Source organism: Pogona vitticeps, chromosome 5, assembly GCF_051106095.1.
Source record: "Pogona vitticeps strain Pit_001003342236 chromosome 5, PviZW2.1, whole genome shotgun sequence".
Taxonomy (NCBI): domain Eukaryota; kingdom Metazoa; phylum Chordata; class Lepidosauria; order Squamata; family Agamidae; genus Pogona; species Pogona vitticeps.
The window spans coordinates 194,979,529-194,993,052 of NC_135787.1; the positions used below are offsets into that span (position 1 = coordinate 194,979,529).

Here is a 13,524-nt window from a genome sequence, read left to right on the forward strand (position 1 = left end):
AGCCAAAATCATGGTGGCACTTAGATAAAGTTTTAGATTTTTTTAATTTGAGCTTTTATGGAGAAGTCCTCTTCATCAGACATAACTGACATAACTTTGTCTGATGTCCATGAAAGCTCACATTAAAAAACAACAACAACCAAAATTCAGTCTTTAAGGTACCACCATGTTTTTGATCTTTTTATTTTGCTTTCACCTATAATGCTTGCAGACTAACACAGTGACCTCTTCCACAACTACATGTATTTCCACGGAATTTTCTTTTACTATTTTTAATGTTTTCATGGATAAGTCAATCAGCGGATACTGAACCTGCAGATATGAGGGTCCTCCTGTGGATTTAAAACCTGCCCTGGTGAAATAAACCTACATTTCATGGCCTTCAAACTGCTAACCCTAGATGCTCCTGAGGCATCAAAATTTGGAGAAGCGGGGTGGGTGGGTAGGTTTGGACTACAATACCCATGCTGGCTGGGGGATTGTCGGATTTGTAGTACAAAAAGGTTAACTCTCCCAAAGTTCTGCATGAAATTGATTTCAGTGCCAAAGGCCGTATTCCCCAAGTCCACGGGAAGCCACCTGGCCATCAATGCACAGCAAAGGCCCTCCCCTCCTCTCCCTGACCCACTGGGCACCAATCCCGCTCCCCCTTGCTCACCAGGCAGCTACAGGTACGACAGGGGTCTTGCGGCGAACTGAAGGCTTCTCCGCTCTTGTAGAGGTGCCCGTGATAATGGCAGGCCCCTGTACACTGCGGGCAGCACTGGTCGGGCGGAGTGATGGGTCGCTTGCAGGACGTCGGGGGGCACGGGGTGGGCGAGCAGGTCACTGTGCCGTTCTGTGGGGCCAGGAGGTCGACAAGACTGTCGTTTAGTCATAGAGTATTGGAGGAAATACCTTTCACATGTTTCCATTCTTCTCTGTCAGCAGCATCACTAATTAATTAGTACCCCACACTCCACACCAGGAATAAATTACTATAATAGCAAATGCTATAGTATAAATAGCATGGCTCCCTCTAGTGGCCACTTAGGGTAATGACACTGTGGATATAAACTGGACCCAGCGTGGTCTCTGGCTCCCTCTAGTGGCCAGTTCTGGAAATTGCATCCTTAGAAATACATATTTCTGGGAATTTTTCTTTTAATATTTTTCATATTTCCAAACCCTGGATCAGAGAATCCGTGGATACCGATCCCACAGATACGGGGGTCCTCCTGTATTTTAAAATACATATTTGAGCACTAGAAGGCAGGAGAGGGCTTTTTCAAATTTAAAAAAGGGCTTTTGGAAAGAAAAATATTTTGGCCAGAGGCGGTAGAGGGCATGAGCCTCTAAAGGGGAGGAGCGAGTGTGTAACCGCCTGCTCCTCATCTAAACCGATGCCACCGGGTTGCTAAAAAGGGCAGAATTCTACCCACGACATTAACACTGCGTCTGAGTTCCTGAGGTTAGGAGAAGGCCAGCAAAAGTGCTCTTGTTGTACTGATCTTGCTTTTCTTGTGCTGGTGTTTCCAAACAGAGCACAAGAAGCAGACGGGGCCAGATCCCTCTTGCGCGGGCATTCTGGTGTGAACGAGAAGCAATTTGCTGAGGAGGCAGACTTGCCTGGTTTCCCTTGCGCAGGCATCTGCCGCTAACAGGATCGTGGCCGTTGGCTTTTCAAAGGAAGGAAGGACAGGTCCCAGCCTCGAGGAGCTTACAATCAAGAAGGGCAAGCCAAGAAAGGTCCTCTCCAGGGCCTGGTGGCTGCTGACCACGAGGACTGGGAGCTGAAGAGATTCCTCCCAGACCTTGGGTGTGTGTGTCATGGTTGGGGATGATGGGAGTTGTTGTCCAGTGCGACTGGAGAGTGCTGTCCTCTGAAGAGGCCCATGGCCACAAAGACGGGCGAAACGTTAGGAAGAACAACCTTCAGAACACGGCCAAAGAGCCCCAAAAACCCACATCAACCAACTGGAGAGTCCTTGTTCGAGGGGGGCACCTGGGCCAAGCACACTTTGGAGTGTTAAGTCCCAGGAAACTCCCTGGCCGACACAGCTGCGGCCTTGGTGAGTAGTGGATTCTGGGAGTTGTAGTCCAAAAAAAGCGGGGGAGATACTTTGCCTGTCGCTTCCAGGACTAAAGGTTCAGAGAAAGACGGGGTTTTCGGAGGAACCCGAGGGCAGCCCTCTCCAAGGTGCTGTTAGGGTGCTCCGAGGCTGAGTGGAGGAGACTCAGTGGCGGCTGCCCCCCCACCCCTGCCCCCTCGGCTCCCCCAGCCCCCTCCTTACCAAACACTGGCACTGGTTGCAGGCGTTCTGGGGGTCCGGGAACCGTTCGCCCTGCTGGCACTCCCGTCCGTGGAAGTGGCAGGCATCGCACGTGGGACACCCGCAGGGGTCATGCGAGGGGTGGGGGCACTGGGGTGTCGGGCACGGGCGGGGGGCGCAGGAGACGTTGCCATGCTGGAAGGCAAGGAGAGAGAGAGAGAGAGAGAGCAGTATGCCATGGGGCGCAGGGTGCCAATGGCTGGAGACTGGGCACCCCGACCAGTGGCACAGCGATGGTGCAGGGAGGGGCTCTTGGGGCCAAGGGCGTTGACCCCTCCGGCCCCCTCCCGGTCTCTCCAGCCTGCCCCCGGCCTCTCTCTCACGCCCTGTGCAGAATGGAGGCCATAGAGGTGGGGTGGTCTCTTTCCCCCAGGGGGAGACAGGCAAGCCTTTGGGGGCACGGCCCTGTGCCTCCCTCAATGCCCCAGCCAGCGTGGCCACTGGGGGACTTCTGGGAGTTGTAGTCTAGCTCCCCCCTCCAAAAGCAGCTGCTTCCTAGCCCTGAGCATCGCGGCCTCCTCGGCTAGAGGGAGAGGCTGGGTCCGTTTATCCCAATTGCTCTGATTCCTGGCCCTTGGGGGATGCTGGCTGGGGATGATGGAAGGTGTTGTCCAGTGCAACGGGAGCGTCCTTGGTTGAGGGGGTGGCTGGGCCAGGCTTCCTGGGGGGTGGGGTCGGTCAGGGAAGCCTTCGCCCCCCTGCCAACCCCACCCTGGCCGTCCACCGATACGTTCCTTGGTGGCGTTGCGCGACGAAGGATGATCTCGGACGAGGAAAGGAAAGGATGATGAAGAAAGGGGTCCACGCCCGGCCGCTCCCCGCTCTGCTTCAGCTGGGGTCCCACTTCCCACTGTCTCCAAACCTCTGGAGCAGATCCTTCTCTTATCACCCCTACCCTCCTTGCTACCATCATCCTCAACCTTGCAGTTTGATCCTGCCTTTACGTGAAAGATGAGGGTTCACCATGGTGAGCTAGGGAATATCACGAAAAGCAAGGTAGAAACGACCGGTCGGCTCAAGCCGTGGCATCTCGGACTGTCTAGCATGGCCCTCGGCCGGTCCGGCGCGGCTCTTTTGTTTCGGGGGATCGGGGCCAAAAGCAAGGATGGAAAGAAGGCTCCTTCATGTTTCTCCCGGGGTGGGAGAACGCCAGCATGCAAGTGCAAGGGGGTTTTTTTGATCTGACCTCTGGCCCAGAGACCATGGGCTTGGGGAGTCGCGGCCAGGCTACCGCTCAGCCCAGCCTCACCACTTACCCTAACCCCAGCCCCCCCCCAGCAGCATGCCAGCCAAAGCCAAGACAACTTTCCCTCCCCTCCGCCCCCCCCCCCAGGACGTACCAGGCAGTGACATTCCTCGCAGGGGTCGTCCGGGGAAGGGAGGGTCTCGTTGTCTTTATATTCATGCCCTTGGAAAATGCAGCCTATGGAAGAGGAAATGAGGAAACGTGTCTCTCAGGCTGCGGCAGAGGTCACCGAGAGTGAGAGGCCAGCTGCAAGTCAGAAGCAGAACTCCCTAAAGACCTAGGCGACATCGGTGTTACATACAGCACTGATGTTACCTGTCTGTCATGGGTTTGGAGGGAAAGTTCCATCCTATGGGAAGTGTAAGGCGGGACATCAGGAGGAGGGGCTGTACTGTATAAATATGTGATGCCTGTGTGGTGAGAGAGAGATGCTGAGAGACACTGGGTTGTGACGAAGCAGCAGCTGGGAAGAAGAAGCTGTTGTGGGAGTCTGTGTGTCAGACAGGGTACTTCTGTGTGTCAGAGTACCAACCTGATAGGTTCAGGTGTCTGTTGGGTAGCCAGAACTGATAGGTTCAGGGTCTGTGCTTCAAGTTAAGGGTTCTGGGTGAACCAAACTGTATGTTTGTATGAGTGAGAATAAGCCACGTTACTTTATTTTATACACCTGATTGCTTATTTTTCCCTGTGTGTATTTAAATAAACCTTATTCTTTTTATTGTTTAAAAATCCATCCCTGGTCTGTGTGACTTCTTATAGGGAATGGTTGGTGGCAGCTTAATGTAACTGTGTGACATATCCCAGTAGGTCTGGGTTTGTCACATTGATTGGTGTCCAGCGTGTGGGATACGACTGGTCCAGTTGTCCAGCGGTCCAGCAAAGCCTTGGCAAGTGTGCCCAGAGCAAGGGGGGTCTAGTCAGGGACAGTCTGAGGCGCGTAGGTAATCTTCTAGGTGTACCTCACGGGGAGGTGCGCTAGTAGAAGAACGTGCCAACTGGGGAGACTTAGATTTAGGTGCTCTGAGGCAGCCTAGTTTTGGCGGGAAAAAGCTGAGGCAAAACTGCATAGTAACAGTGAGCTAGCTTGCCAGCTGAGAGGCCCAGCAGAGGGGGGTAGGCTCTGACTCGATACTGTTGCAGTTTAGTGCTGAAGAACAGCAGCAATCTCTGGGGAGAGCTGGTTCTGAGGCAAGAAGGAAAAAAGTGGTCGTTTTATTTTGAGGCTTGACTTTTTAAAGCAGCCTGTTCTGAGGGGGGATTATGCCCTTGACTCGAAGCAAAGTAGCAGACATGAGTGAAGTGAAAGACCCCCAGATTGACCAAGGTTCTGAGGAGGAATTTGGCTCAGTGCAAGGTGACAGCACAGGAGAGCAAGACCCAGAACTCAGAAAATTGCTCATAGCCCAACAGCATGAACTGAGGATGAGGCAATTTGAAGTGGAGGAAAGGTTAGAGAGAGAAAAAATGGAGGAAAGGGAAAGAGAGAAACAAAGGCAATTTGAATTAGAGAGAGAGAGAATGGAGAGGGAGGAAAGATTGGAGAGAGAGAGAATGGCGTTTGAATTAAGAAAACTGGAAATGATGAACCAGAACAATAATAATAATAGGGATTCTGAGGGAGGCCAACTGTCTAAGGCTGACCTGAAGAAATTCCCTGTGTACCACAAGGGAGATTGTCCTGAGGTGTTCTTTTCCTTAGTGGAAAGAGCGTTTGTGGACTTCTCAGTGAGGGAAACTGAGAAGATGACCATCATGCGATCTTTAATCAGTGGTAGCCTGGCTGAGGTTTATGCCGAGATGCCTGAGGAACTGATGAAAGATTTTGCAGAGTTTAAAAAACTGGTGTTTGCCAGACATGGGATAAATGCAGAGCAGCTGAGACAAAGGTTCAGGTCCCTAACCAAGAAGCCAGAGCAGACTTTTACCCAAGTGGGGGCCCAATTGGAGAGGCTGCTTGAGAAATGGCTATCGCAGGAAGGGACAGAGACCTATGAGCAGCTTAAAGACTTGATAGCACTGGAACAGTTCTATTCAGTCCTGCAGGGGGAATTGAAATTCCAGGTGAGGGAAAGGAAACCGAAATCTGTGGCAGCAGCCGCAGAGATCGCAGATTTTATTTCCCAAATAAGAAAGCCCTTGGGTGAGGGGAAATCTGTAGGTAAACCCAAAGAAACCTACAGCAAGTACTCTCAGGGACCAGGGAAAAGCCAGCAAGGGGGAGGGGCCCATGGTGAAGGGAAGCCCTCAGACATGAAACCAAGACCTCAGATTTTGGAGGGAAAATCAAAACAAGATGAGAGAGAATCAAAATACACCAGAAAATGTTATTTCTGTCAGGGAAAGGGTCATCTAATCTCAGAGTGTGAGAAATCAAAGCAGCTAAAAGGAATGGTGCCTCAGAATTCTAGTGGGACCAAGCCAAAAGCTGTGTTCTGTGTCCAGAAAGAGCAAAGCTCATTGTCACAGAGGGAGCCTGTTGCCATGGCTACTCAGTCTGGAACAGCTACCTCTGCTGATCAGGCTGAGGAAAATGGTCCTCTTGTGGAGGTAAAGCGCTGCTTGCTGATAAAAACAGATTCTCAGTTGTTTGAGACAGCAGGGGTGGACGTAGGAATACTTGACCGTCAGTATAGGGGGCTGCGGGACACTTGTTCCCAGGTAACCCTGTGCCATCCAGATATCATCCCTAGGGAATTTATAATCCCAAATGAGAGCATGAAGGTGGCAGGGATTGAGGGGCAGGTAATCTCTCTGCCAGTAGCAGAGGTACCTGTCAACTTTCAAGGCTGGAGGGGAGTTTGGAGGCTAGCAATTTCATCGACTCTGCCAGCAGCCGTGCTCGTGGGAAATGACCTGGCTGAACATGTGAAACGGGTGCTAGTGATTACACGCTCACAAGCCACCACAGGGACAGTTCAGGGGGGTAATGATGAGCCAGAGACGGAAGCAGAGGGGAGTTCAGAAGCTGTGGTGGAAACCTTAACCACAGACAGCAGATTTGGACAGGAGCAAAAGGCAGACGCCACTCTCCAAAAGTGTTTTGAACAGGTGACTGACGCCCAGCTAACATCTGAAACCCCAGTGAGATTTCTGGAGAAAAAGGGGATTTTATATAGAGAAACCCTGAGGAATATCTCAAAAGGGGGAGATGGGATCAGAAGTCAGCTGGTGGTACCTGAAAAGTATCGCCCCATGATCTTACAAAGGGGTCACTCTGACATGTCTGCTGCACACTTAGGGGTGAAAGGGCCCCTTGATTTGATCAAGCAAGATTGGGAGCAGATCACCCAGGATGACCCACTAGACGTTGTGACATACATAGACACCTTGATGAATGACCTAAGGAGAAATCTAGAGCTGGCAGCAGAAAACCTGCAAGCTCAGAAGGTCAGACAGAAAACATGGTATGACCACAAAGCTAGAGAGAGGCACTTTGACCCAGGGGAGGAAGTGCTTTGGCTTAGGCCCTGCAGAGAGAATAAACTGCAGCTCAAATGGGCAGGACCATATAGGGTCATTTCCAAGATGTCAGACCTGAACTACCTAATAGAGCAGGAGGAGAACCAAGCAAGGAGGGTGGTTCATGTGAATGCCCTAAGACCCTACTACAGAGGGGAACAGAGGGTTTTATTCGCGATAAAAGCAGCTGAGAGTGAGGAAGCTGAATTACCCTTCTGGGAGGGTAGAGGGGAAGTAAAATACAACCCAGAGGAGGTAAAGATCAGTCCTGCACTCACCCAAGACCAGCAGCAAGAACTAAAAATGCTGCTTAGTAAATATCAACAGGTGTTTTCCAACAAGCCGGGGATAGTGAAGGGAGTGATGCATCGGATCCACACAGGGGATGCACCCCCGCAGGCAGTATCCCCATACCGAGTAACGGGACCCTATAGGGACAAGGTGCGGAAGGAGCTGGACGAGATGCTTAGGGAGAACATAATCGTCCCCTCTTCTAGTCCTTGGTCCTCTCCGATAGTCCTTGTGGACAAGCCTGATGGGAGCATTAGGTTTTGTGTCGATTACAGGAAATTAAACCGTGTAACCACTCCTGATGCCTACCCAATGCCCAGGCTAGACAACCTGATTGAAACCATAGGGGGTTGTCGGTTCATCTCATCATTGGACCTGGTAAAGGGATATTGGCAATTAAGAATTGATCCCAGGGATCAAGAAAAGACTGCCTTTTGCAGCCCTTTTGGTCTCTATGAGTTTCGAGTCCTGAGCTTTGGTCTCAGAAATGCACCAGCCACATTCCAAAGGCTGATGGACCAGACCTTAGCAGGGCTCAGTGACTTTACAGTGGCCTACATTGACGACATAGGGATCTTCAGTAATACCTGGGAAGATCACCTGATACACCTGGAGTTAGTGCTGCAGAGGTTAAGTGCAGCAGGGCTAACAGTAAAGGCCAGCAAGTGTCAGCTGGGTAGCCCAGAAATAAAATACTTGGGTCACATGGTAGGGGGAGGAGTGATAAAACCCCTGGAGGCCAAAATAGAAGCTGTTCGTGATTGGCCTAGACCCAACACCAAGAAAAAAGTCAAATCATTTCTTGGGTTGGTGGGCTACTACAGAAAGTTCATCCCGAGGTTTAGTGAGATTGCGGCTCCGCTGACCGATCTGACGAGGAAGAAGGCTGATGACCGCATCCCGTGGACCAGCGACTGTGAGGCGGCGTTCCAGAGGTTGAAGGAGGCGTTAATCAACTATCCTGTCCTGCGTGCTCCAGACTTCGACCGGGAGTTCATCATCTACACCGATGCGTCTAACAGCGGGGTAGGAGCAGTTCTGTGCCAGGAGGATGAGAATGGTGACCAGCATCCAGTATCCTACCTGAGTAGGAAACTTCAAAAAGGTGAGAGACATTTGGCAACCGTGGAGAAGGAGTGTTTGGCCATAGTCTACGCGATCCGGAAGGCCAAGCCTTACATCTGGGGAAGACATTTTATTCTGTGTACTGACCATTCACCATTGCAATGGTTAAAGACAATGAAAACCCACAATAGCAAACTTATGAGGTGGGCTTTAAACCTACAGGACTATGACTTTGAAGTGAAAGTGGTCAGAGGGTCAGTGAACTGTGTTGCTGACGCCTTATCAAGAAGACCTGAAGAATGAAGACGGCGAAAGAACATGGACTATATGTATATAATGATGACAAAAGTAAAATGTACCTGGTTTTGAATTTGGTTTGTATGAATAAAGGTAAATTGATGTAATGTTAATGGTAAATGTTTAAATGCCTATTTGCTATGGTTTAACTTAGAATGTAAGTATAAGTAAGTATAATATGGTATGTATAACTGTTGTTGTGTATTTTATACAGGTTGTTTTTTTGGTGAAAAGCACGTTAGCTTTCCCCCTACAAAACAACTTATAAAGAGGGGAGGTGTTACATACAGCACTGATGTTACCTGTCTGTCATGGGTTTGGAGGGAAAGTTCCATCCTATGGGAAGTGTAAGGCGGGACATCAGGAGGAGGGGCTGTACTGTATAAATATGTGATGCCTGTGTGGTGAGAGAGAGATGCTGAGAGACACTGGGTTGTGACGAAGCAGCAGCTGGGAAGAAGCTGTTGTGGGAGTCTGTGTGTCAGACAGGGTACTTCTGTGTGTCAGAGTACCAACCTGATAGGTTCAGGTGTCTGTTGGGTAGCCAGAACTGATAGGTTCAGGGTCTGTGCTTCAAGTTAAGGGTTCTGGGTGAACCAAACTGTATGTTTGTATGAGTGAGAATAAGCCACGTTACTTTATTTTATACACCTGATTGCTTATTTTTCCCTGTGTGTATTTAAATAAACCTTATTCTTTTTATTGTTTAAAAATCCATCCCTGGTCTGTGTGACTTCTTATAGGGAATGGTTGGTGGCAGCTTAATGTAACTGTGTGACATATCCCAGTAGGTCTGGGTTTGTCACAATCGGTTCATCCCGGCACGTTTCCTGCAGGTCTAGAAAGGAGCCGGTCTCCGTTGGTGGACGGGAGGCGAACGTGGGCTTCGTTTGCCCACGGCTCTCACACGCAAAGCAGCTACCTGAGAGCAGGCATTTTAAGTTTGATTTAACTTTCTGAGCTGATGATGCTTTTAAATGTCCACTGATTTAATCTAATTTAATGATAATGTCTTACCTTCCTGTGACTTTAGACATGTATTTTCAAATTATTGTGAATTGCCTTGTGTTTCTTTATTGGAATAAAGGTGGGACAGAGATGAAATGCAATGACAGTAAGAGCAAAGTATCTCTGGGAGAAGGAGATCTCTGGGGAGAGGAGAAGGGGACGACAGAGGACAAGATGGCTGGACAGGGTCATCGAAGCAACCAACATGAATTTGACCCAACTCCGGGAGGCAGTGGAAGACAGGAGGGCCTGGCGTGCTTTGGTCCATAGGGTCATGAAGAGTCGGACATGACTAAACGACTAAAAAACAACAATTCTAGAAGGGGCACTTGATGAAAATGAAGATATGGCCAACTCATTTCCAAGTGGCGATGTTCACTCAGCCCCTCGAAGATTGATGAAGATAAAGGGATGGGAAGCCTCAGAGATATTCATACCATTCCCCCTCATCTTAACAGGCTTGAAGGCCTTTTGTATAAACTCTCAGCTATAGGTAGATCCTGATGTTGGGAAAGTGTGAAGGCAAGAGGAGAAGGGGACGAAAGAGGAGGAGATGGTTCGACAGTGTCATCGAAGCAACCAACATGAATGCCATGTACATGTATATAAGTGGACTGTGTCTTTGTGTCTTTCTCTTCCTCCTACATCACTTGCTGCCATGCATTATGCCCGACTGTATAAAGAGTGCCTGCCATGCTGTTGAGATGCCTGCCTTGTAAATATCTGTAAATACTTGTAAATACAACCGTCTTGCAACAAAAGAAGAACTTGTAAGTGTCTTCAATAACTCTGCGTATTTCTACTGTCGCCAAATTTGTGACACAACTCTGGGAGGCAGTGGAAGATAGGAGGGCCTGCCGTGCTCTGGTCCATGGGGTCACGAAGAGTCGGACACGACTTGACGACTAAACAACAACAATCTCTGGGGGATCAGTTTCAAGCCTCCCGCCGGGGAGGCTGCAAAAATGGGGAGGTATCAAATACTATACATTGCATGCTCGTATATATGGGTCATACATATTTCTGAAGGGTTTTACTTAGCATTCTCAGGCAGCAGGAGATTCTGCTGTAGATTAAATTAACTTAAAGAGTTAGACTTGGGTTGTAATTGCTTATTAAGATCCCTCCTTCCTGCTGAGGGCCCAGTTCTAGGGTGCTGCTCTTCTCTTCCTTCATCTACCCAAGGAGGCTCTGCTTTCGCTACGGGGGGCACTCACCTTGGCACAGGGGGCATCCGCAGGGCCCTGGTGCAGGGTGGGCACAGACGGCCGGAGCACAGAGCTTCTTGAGACACTGAACGGAGCCAGCCTGCAGTGAAAGAAGGAGCATTGTTTCGCCTCCACAGGACACACAACCTGGCACGCTCTGAAAGTGAACCGACGTGCCTGCCCCAGACGTGAACCCCAGGCGGCTTCCTTGTGGGGCCCTGACCAGCCACTCCTCCCTCAGCTGCTTCTCTCGGGGGGGGGGGACATGGCAGGATTAATGCAGACTCCTAGAGGTCAAAGATCCATCAGCATCATGCGCCTTGGTGGGACGACATGAGCAAGAGAAGAGCAAGAGAGAAGGGTCAGAAAATTCCTCATTCTTGCTGATTCTCAGAGCCTCACTGTGCCGAAACGCCTCTCTGGGACTTCCCTCAGCATTGCCATAATTTCCCAGCTTCTTACAAAAAACAATGCTCCACCCTCGTCCACTGAGTCCTGCACGGGAAAGACGCTGCTTGGTGCTGGAAGCGTTACAATCCTGCGCTGCGTCCGACCTGCCCAATGAATCCGGCACAGGACACAGGCCATCCTGCGCAGGCGACGGGATGATCCGTGCACCGTGGCATTTTGGGAAAAACAAGCATGAAACTTCCAAGAAATCCCCCCAGGATTTCTGTTGAGATTTGTTAAGGGGTGGGGAATTCTTGGGGAGAGAAAAATAATCAGGATCCTTTTCTTGCTTCCTGTGCAAGAGCAAAAGCCGTGAGATTCATATCCCTAGCAAGAAACGACATGACAACACCCCCCAGAATTTTTTCACCTATGCACCTGGATTATATAACTCACTGAAGAATGCAGGTAAACTTAAGAAGCACGTCTGCAAGCTGCTTTCTCTTGTGACAGCCGCCTGTGGCTCAAACCCCTTCCCAGGTGAACTATTCCTTCTTCCCCCCGTATCTTTCCCCATGCAACGGGTATTGACTTATATCTCCTTATGGCCTGCTCACACTTGATGGCAGACTCACCTGGCACGTGCACTGGGAGCAGAGGGCATCTCCGGGGTCCGGGAAGGTCTGTCCGTTGCCAGCCGTGATGCCGTTATAGAAGCAGCCTGTTTGGTGGCAAGAGAGAGAGAGAGAGAGAGAGAGAAGAAAGGGTATCCAGAGCCAGCTATGGCGAGAGGGCGGTCATAGAATGATGGAGGAGTGGGAAGGGGGCCACGAAGGCCATCCAGTCCAGCCCCCTTGCTCAGTGCAGGAATTCAAACCAAAGCAGATCTGACAGAGGGTGGCCCCATTTTCTCTTCAATGCCTCCAGCGTTGGAGCGCTCACCGCCTCCCGAGATCATGGGGTTCCCTTGTCGTACTGCTCTAACAGTTAAGATGTTTCTCCTGATATTCAGCCCAAACCTGGCCTCGGGTCGCTTAAGCCCATTCTTATGTGTCCTGCACTCTGAGGGGATCGAGAAGGGATCCTGCCCCTTCTCTAGATGACTACCTTTCAAGGATTTGAAAAATGCTATTATATGCCCAGGAATACTGTCTTCTCCACTAGTTTCTTAAATAAAGGTAAATCAAGTGTCAGGAGGTGTCCCAGGAGACCAGGGCCAAGATCAACCACCCTCTCGCATTTCAGGGCTCACCGTGTATTGGTGTGAAAGCTGGACAATAACAGAAAGGGGGGAAAAACCCCGATTCATTTGATGTGTGGTGCTGGGGGAGAGCTTTGCAGATGCCCCGGATGGCCAGAAAGATAGAACAAGGGGGTCCTAGATCAAATCCAGTCTCTGGAGGCAAAGAAGGATGAAACTGAGGCCGTCCTACTTTGGACACATCTTGAGAAGGCCAGTTCATCCCTGGAAAGAGCAATCATGCTGGCAAAGGCGGGAGGCAGCAGGAGAAGAGGAAGACCCAATGCGAGATGGACGGACTGCATAAAGGAAGCCACAAGCTTGAGTTTGCAAGAGCTGAGCCGGGCAGTTGAGGATAAATATAGGCTGGAGAGCACTCGCTCCTAAGATTGCCATTAGTCTCAGAACAAGAGCAACAAATCTTTTGGATCTCCTGCCTGGCTGGTACCTTTTGGGGGTGATGGGTGAATGGCAGTCAAACTCCAGACTTTTGCCCCCCCCCCGCCCAGTTACAAAGCTCTGGTTGCCCTACCCTAGAAGCGGCTCTGGAAAATTTTTGATTTCATTAGTTTGTTACAGTGGCATTGTTGCTTTCAGGAAGGGAAAAATGGAATTTCTGAGACGGTTTGCCGGCAGGTGATCACCTCCCTTGGCAGGCTTTAGGTACAGTCAGCCGGTCCGTGGGATCGACATCACCTTGTTCACTTACCCACTGGCTGAAGATACTAAATAACACCCACACACCCCGAAGTACAGTCGTGCCCCGCTTAATGGTTACCTCTACGTTACGACGAATTCGCTTCACAAGGATGTTTTTGCGATCACAATTGCGATCGCAAAACGATGTTTTAAATAGGGTTTTTTTGCTTTGCGAAGATCGGTTTCCTGCTTCGGGAACCGATTCTTCGCATTACGACAATCAAAACAGCTGATCGTCAGGTTTTCAAAATGGCTGCCGGGTGCTTAAATTGGCTCCCTGCTGTGCTTAGGGACGGATTGCTCACTATA

The 13,524-nt window shown here is 50.1% G+C and overlaps 1 protein-coding gene across 1 annotated transcript in view; it reads right to left on the reverse strand.

The window, feature by feature from the left end:
* Positions 1-13,524, reverse strand: part of KCP (kielin cysteine rich BMP regulator) — a 79,963-nt gene that overhangs the window by 21,239 nt on the left and 45,200 nt on the right. The window contains exons 29-33 of the mRNA XM_078376812.1: positions 11,912-11,997; positions 10,896-10,986; positions 3,653-3,735; positions 2,274-2,447; positions 659-838 (exon numbers count right to left, since the gene is read on the reverse strand). Coding sequence (XP_078232938.1) covers positions 659-838; positions 2,274-2,447; positions 3,653-3,735; positions 10,896-10,986; positions 11,912-11,997 — 614 coding nt within the window. The remainder of the gene's footprint in view (positions 1-658; positions 839-2,273; positions 2,448-3,652; positions 3,736-10,895; positions 10,987-11,911; positions 11,998-13,524) is intronic.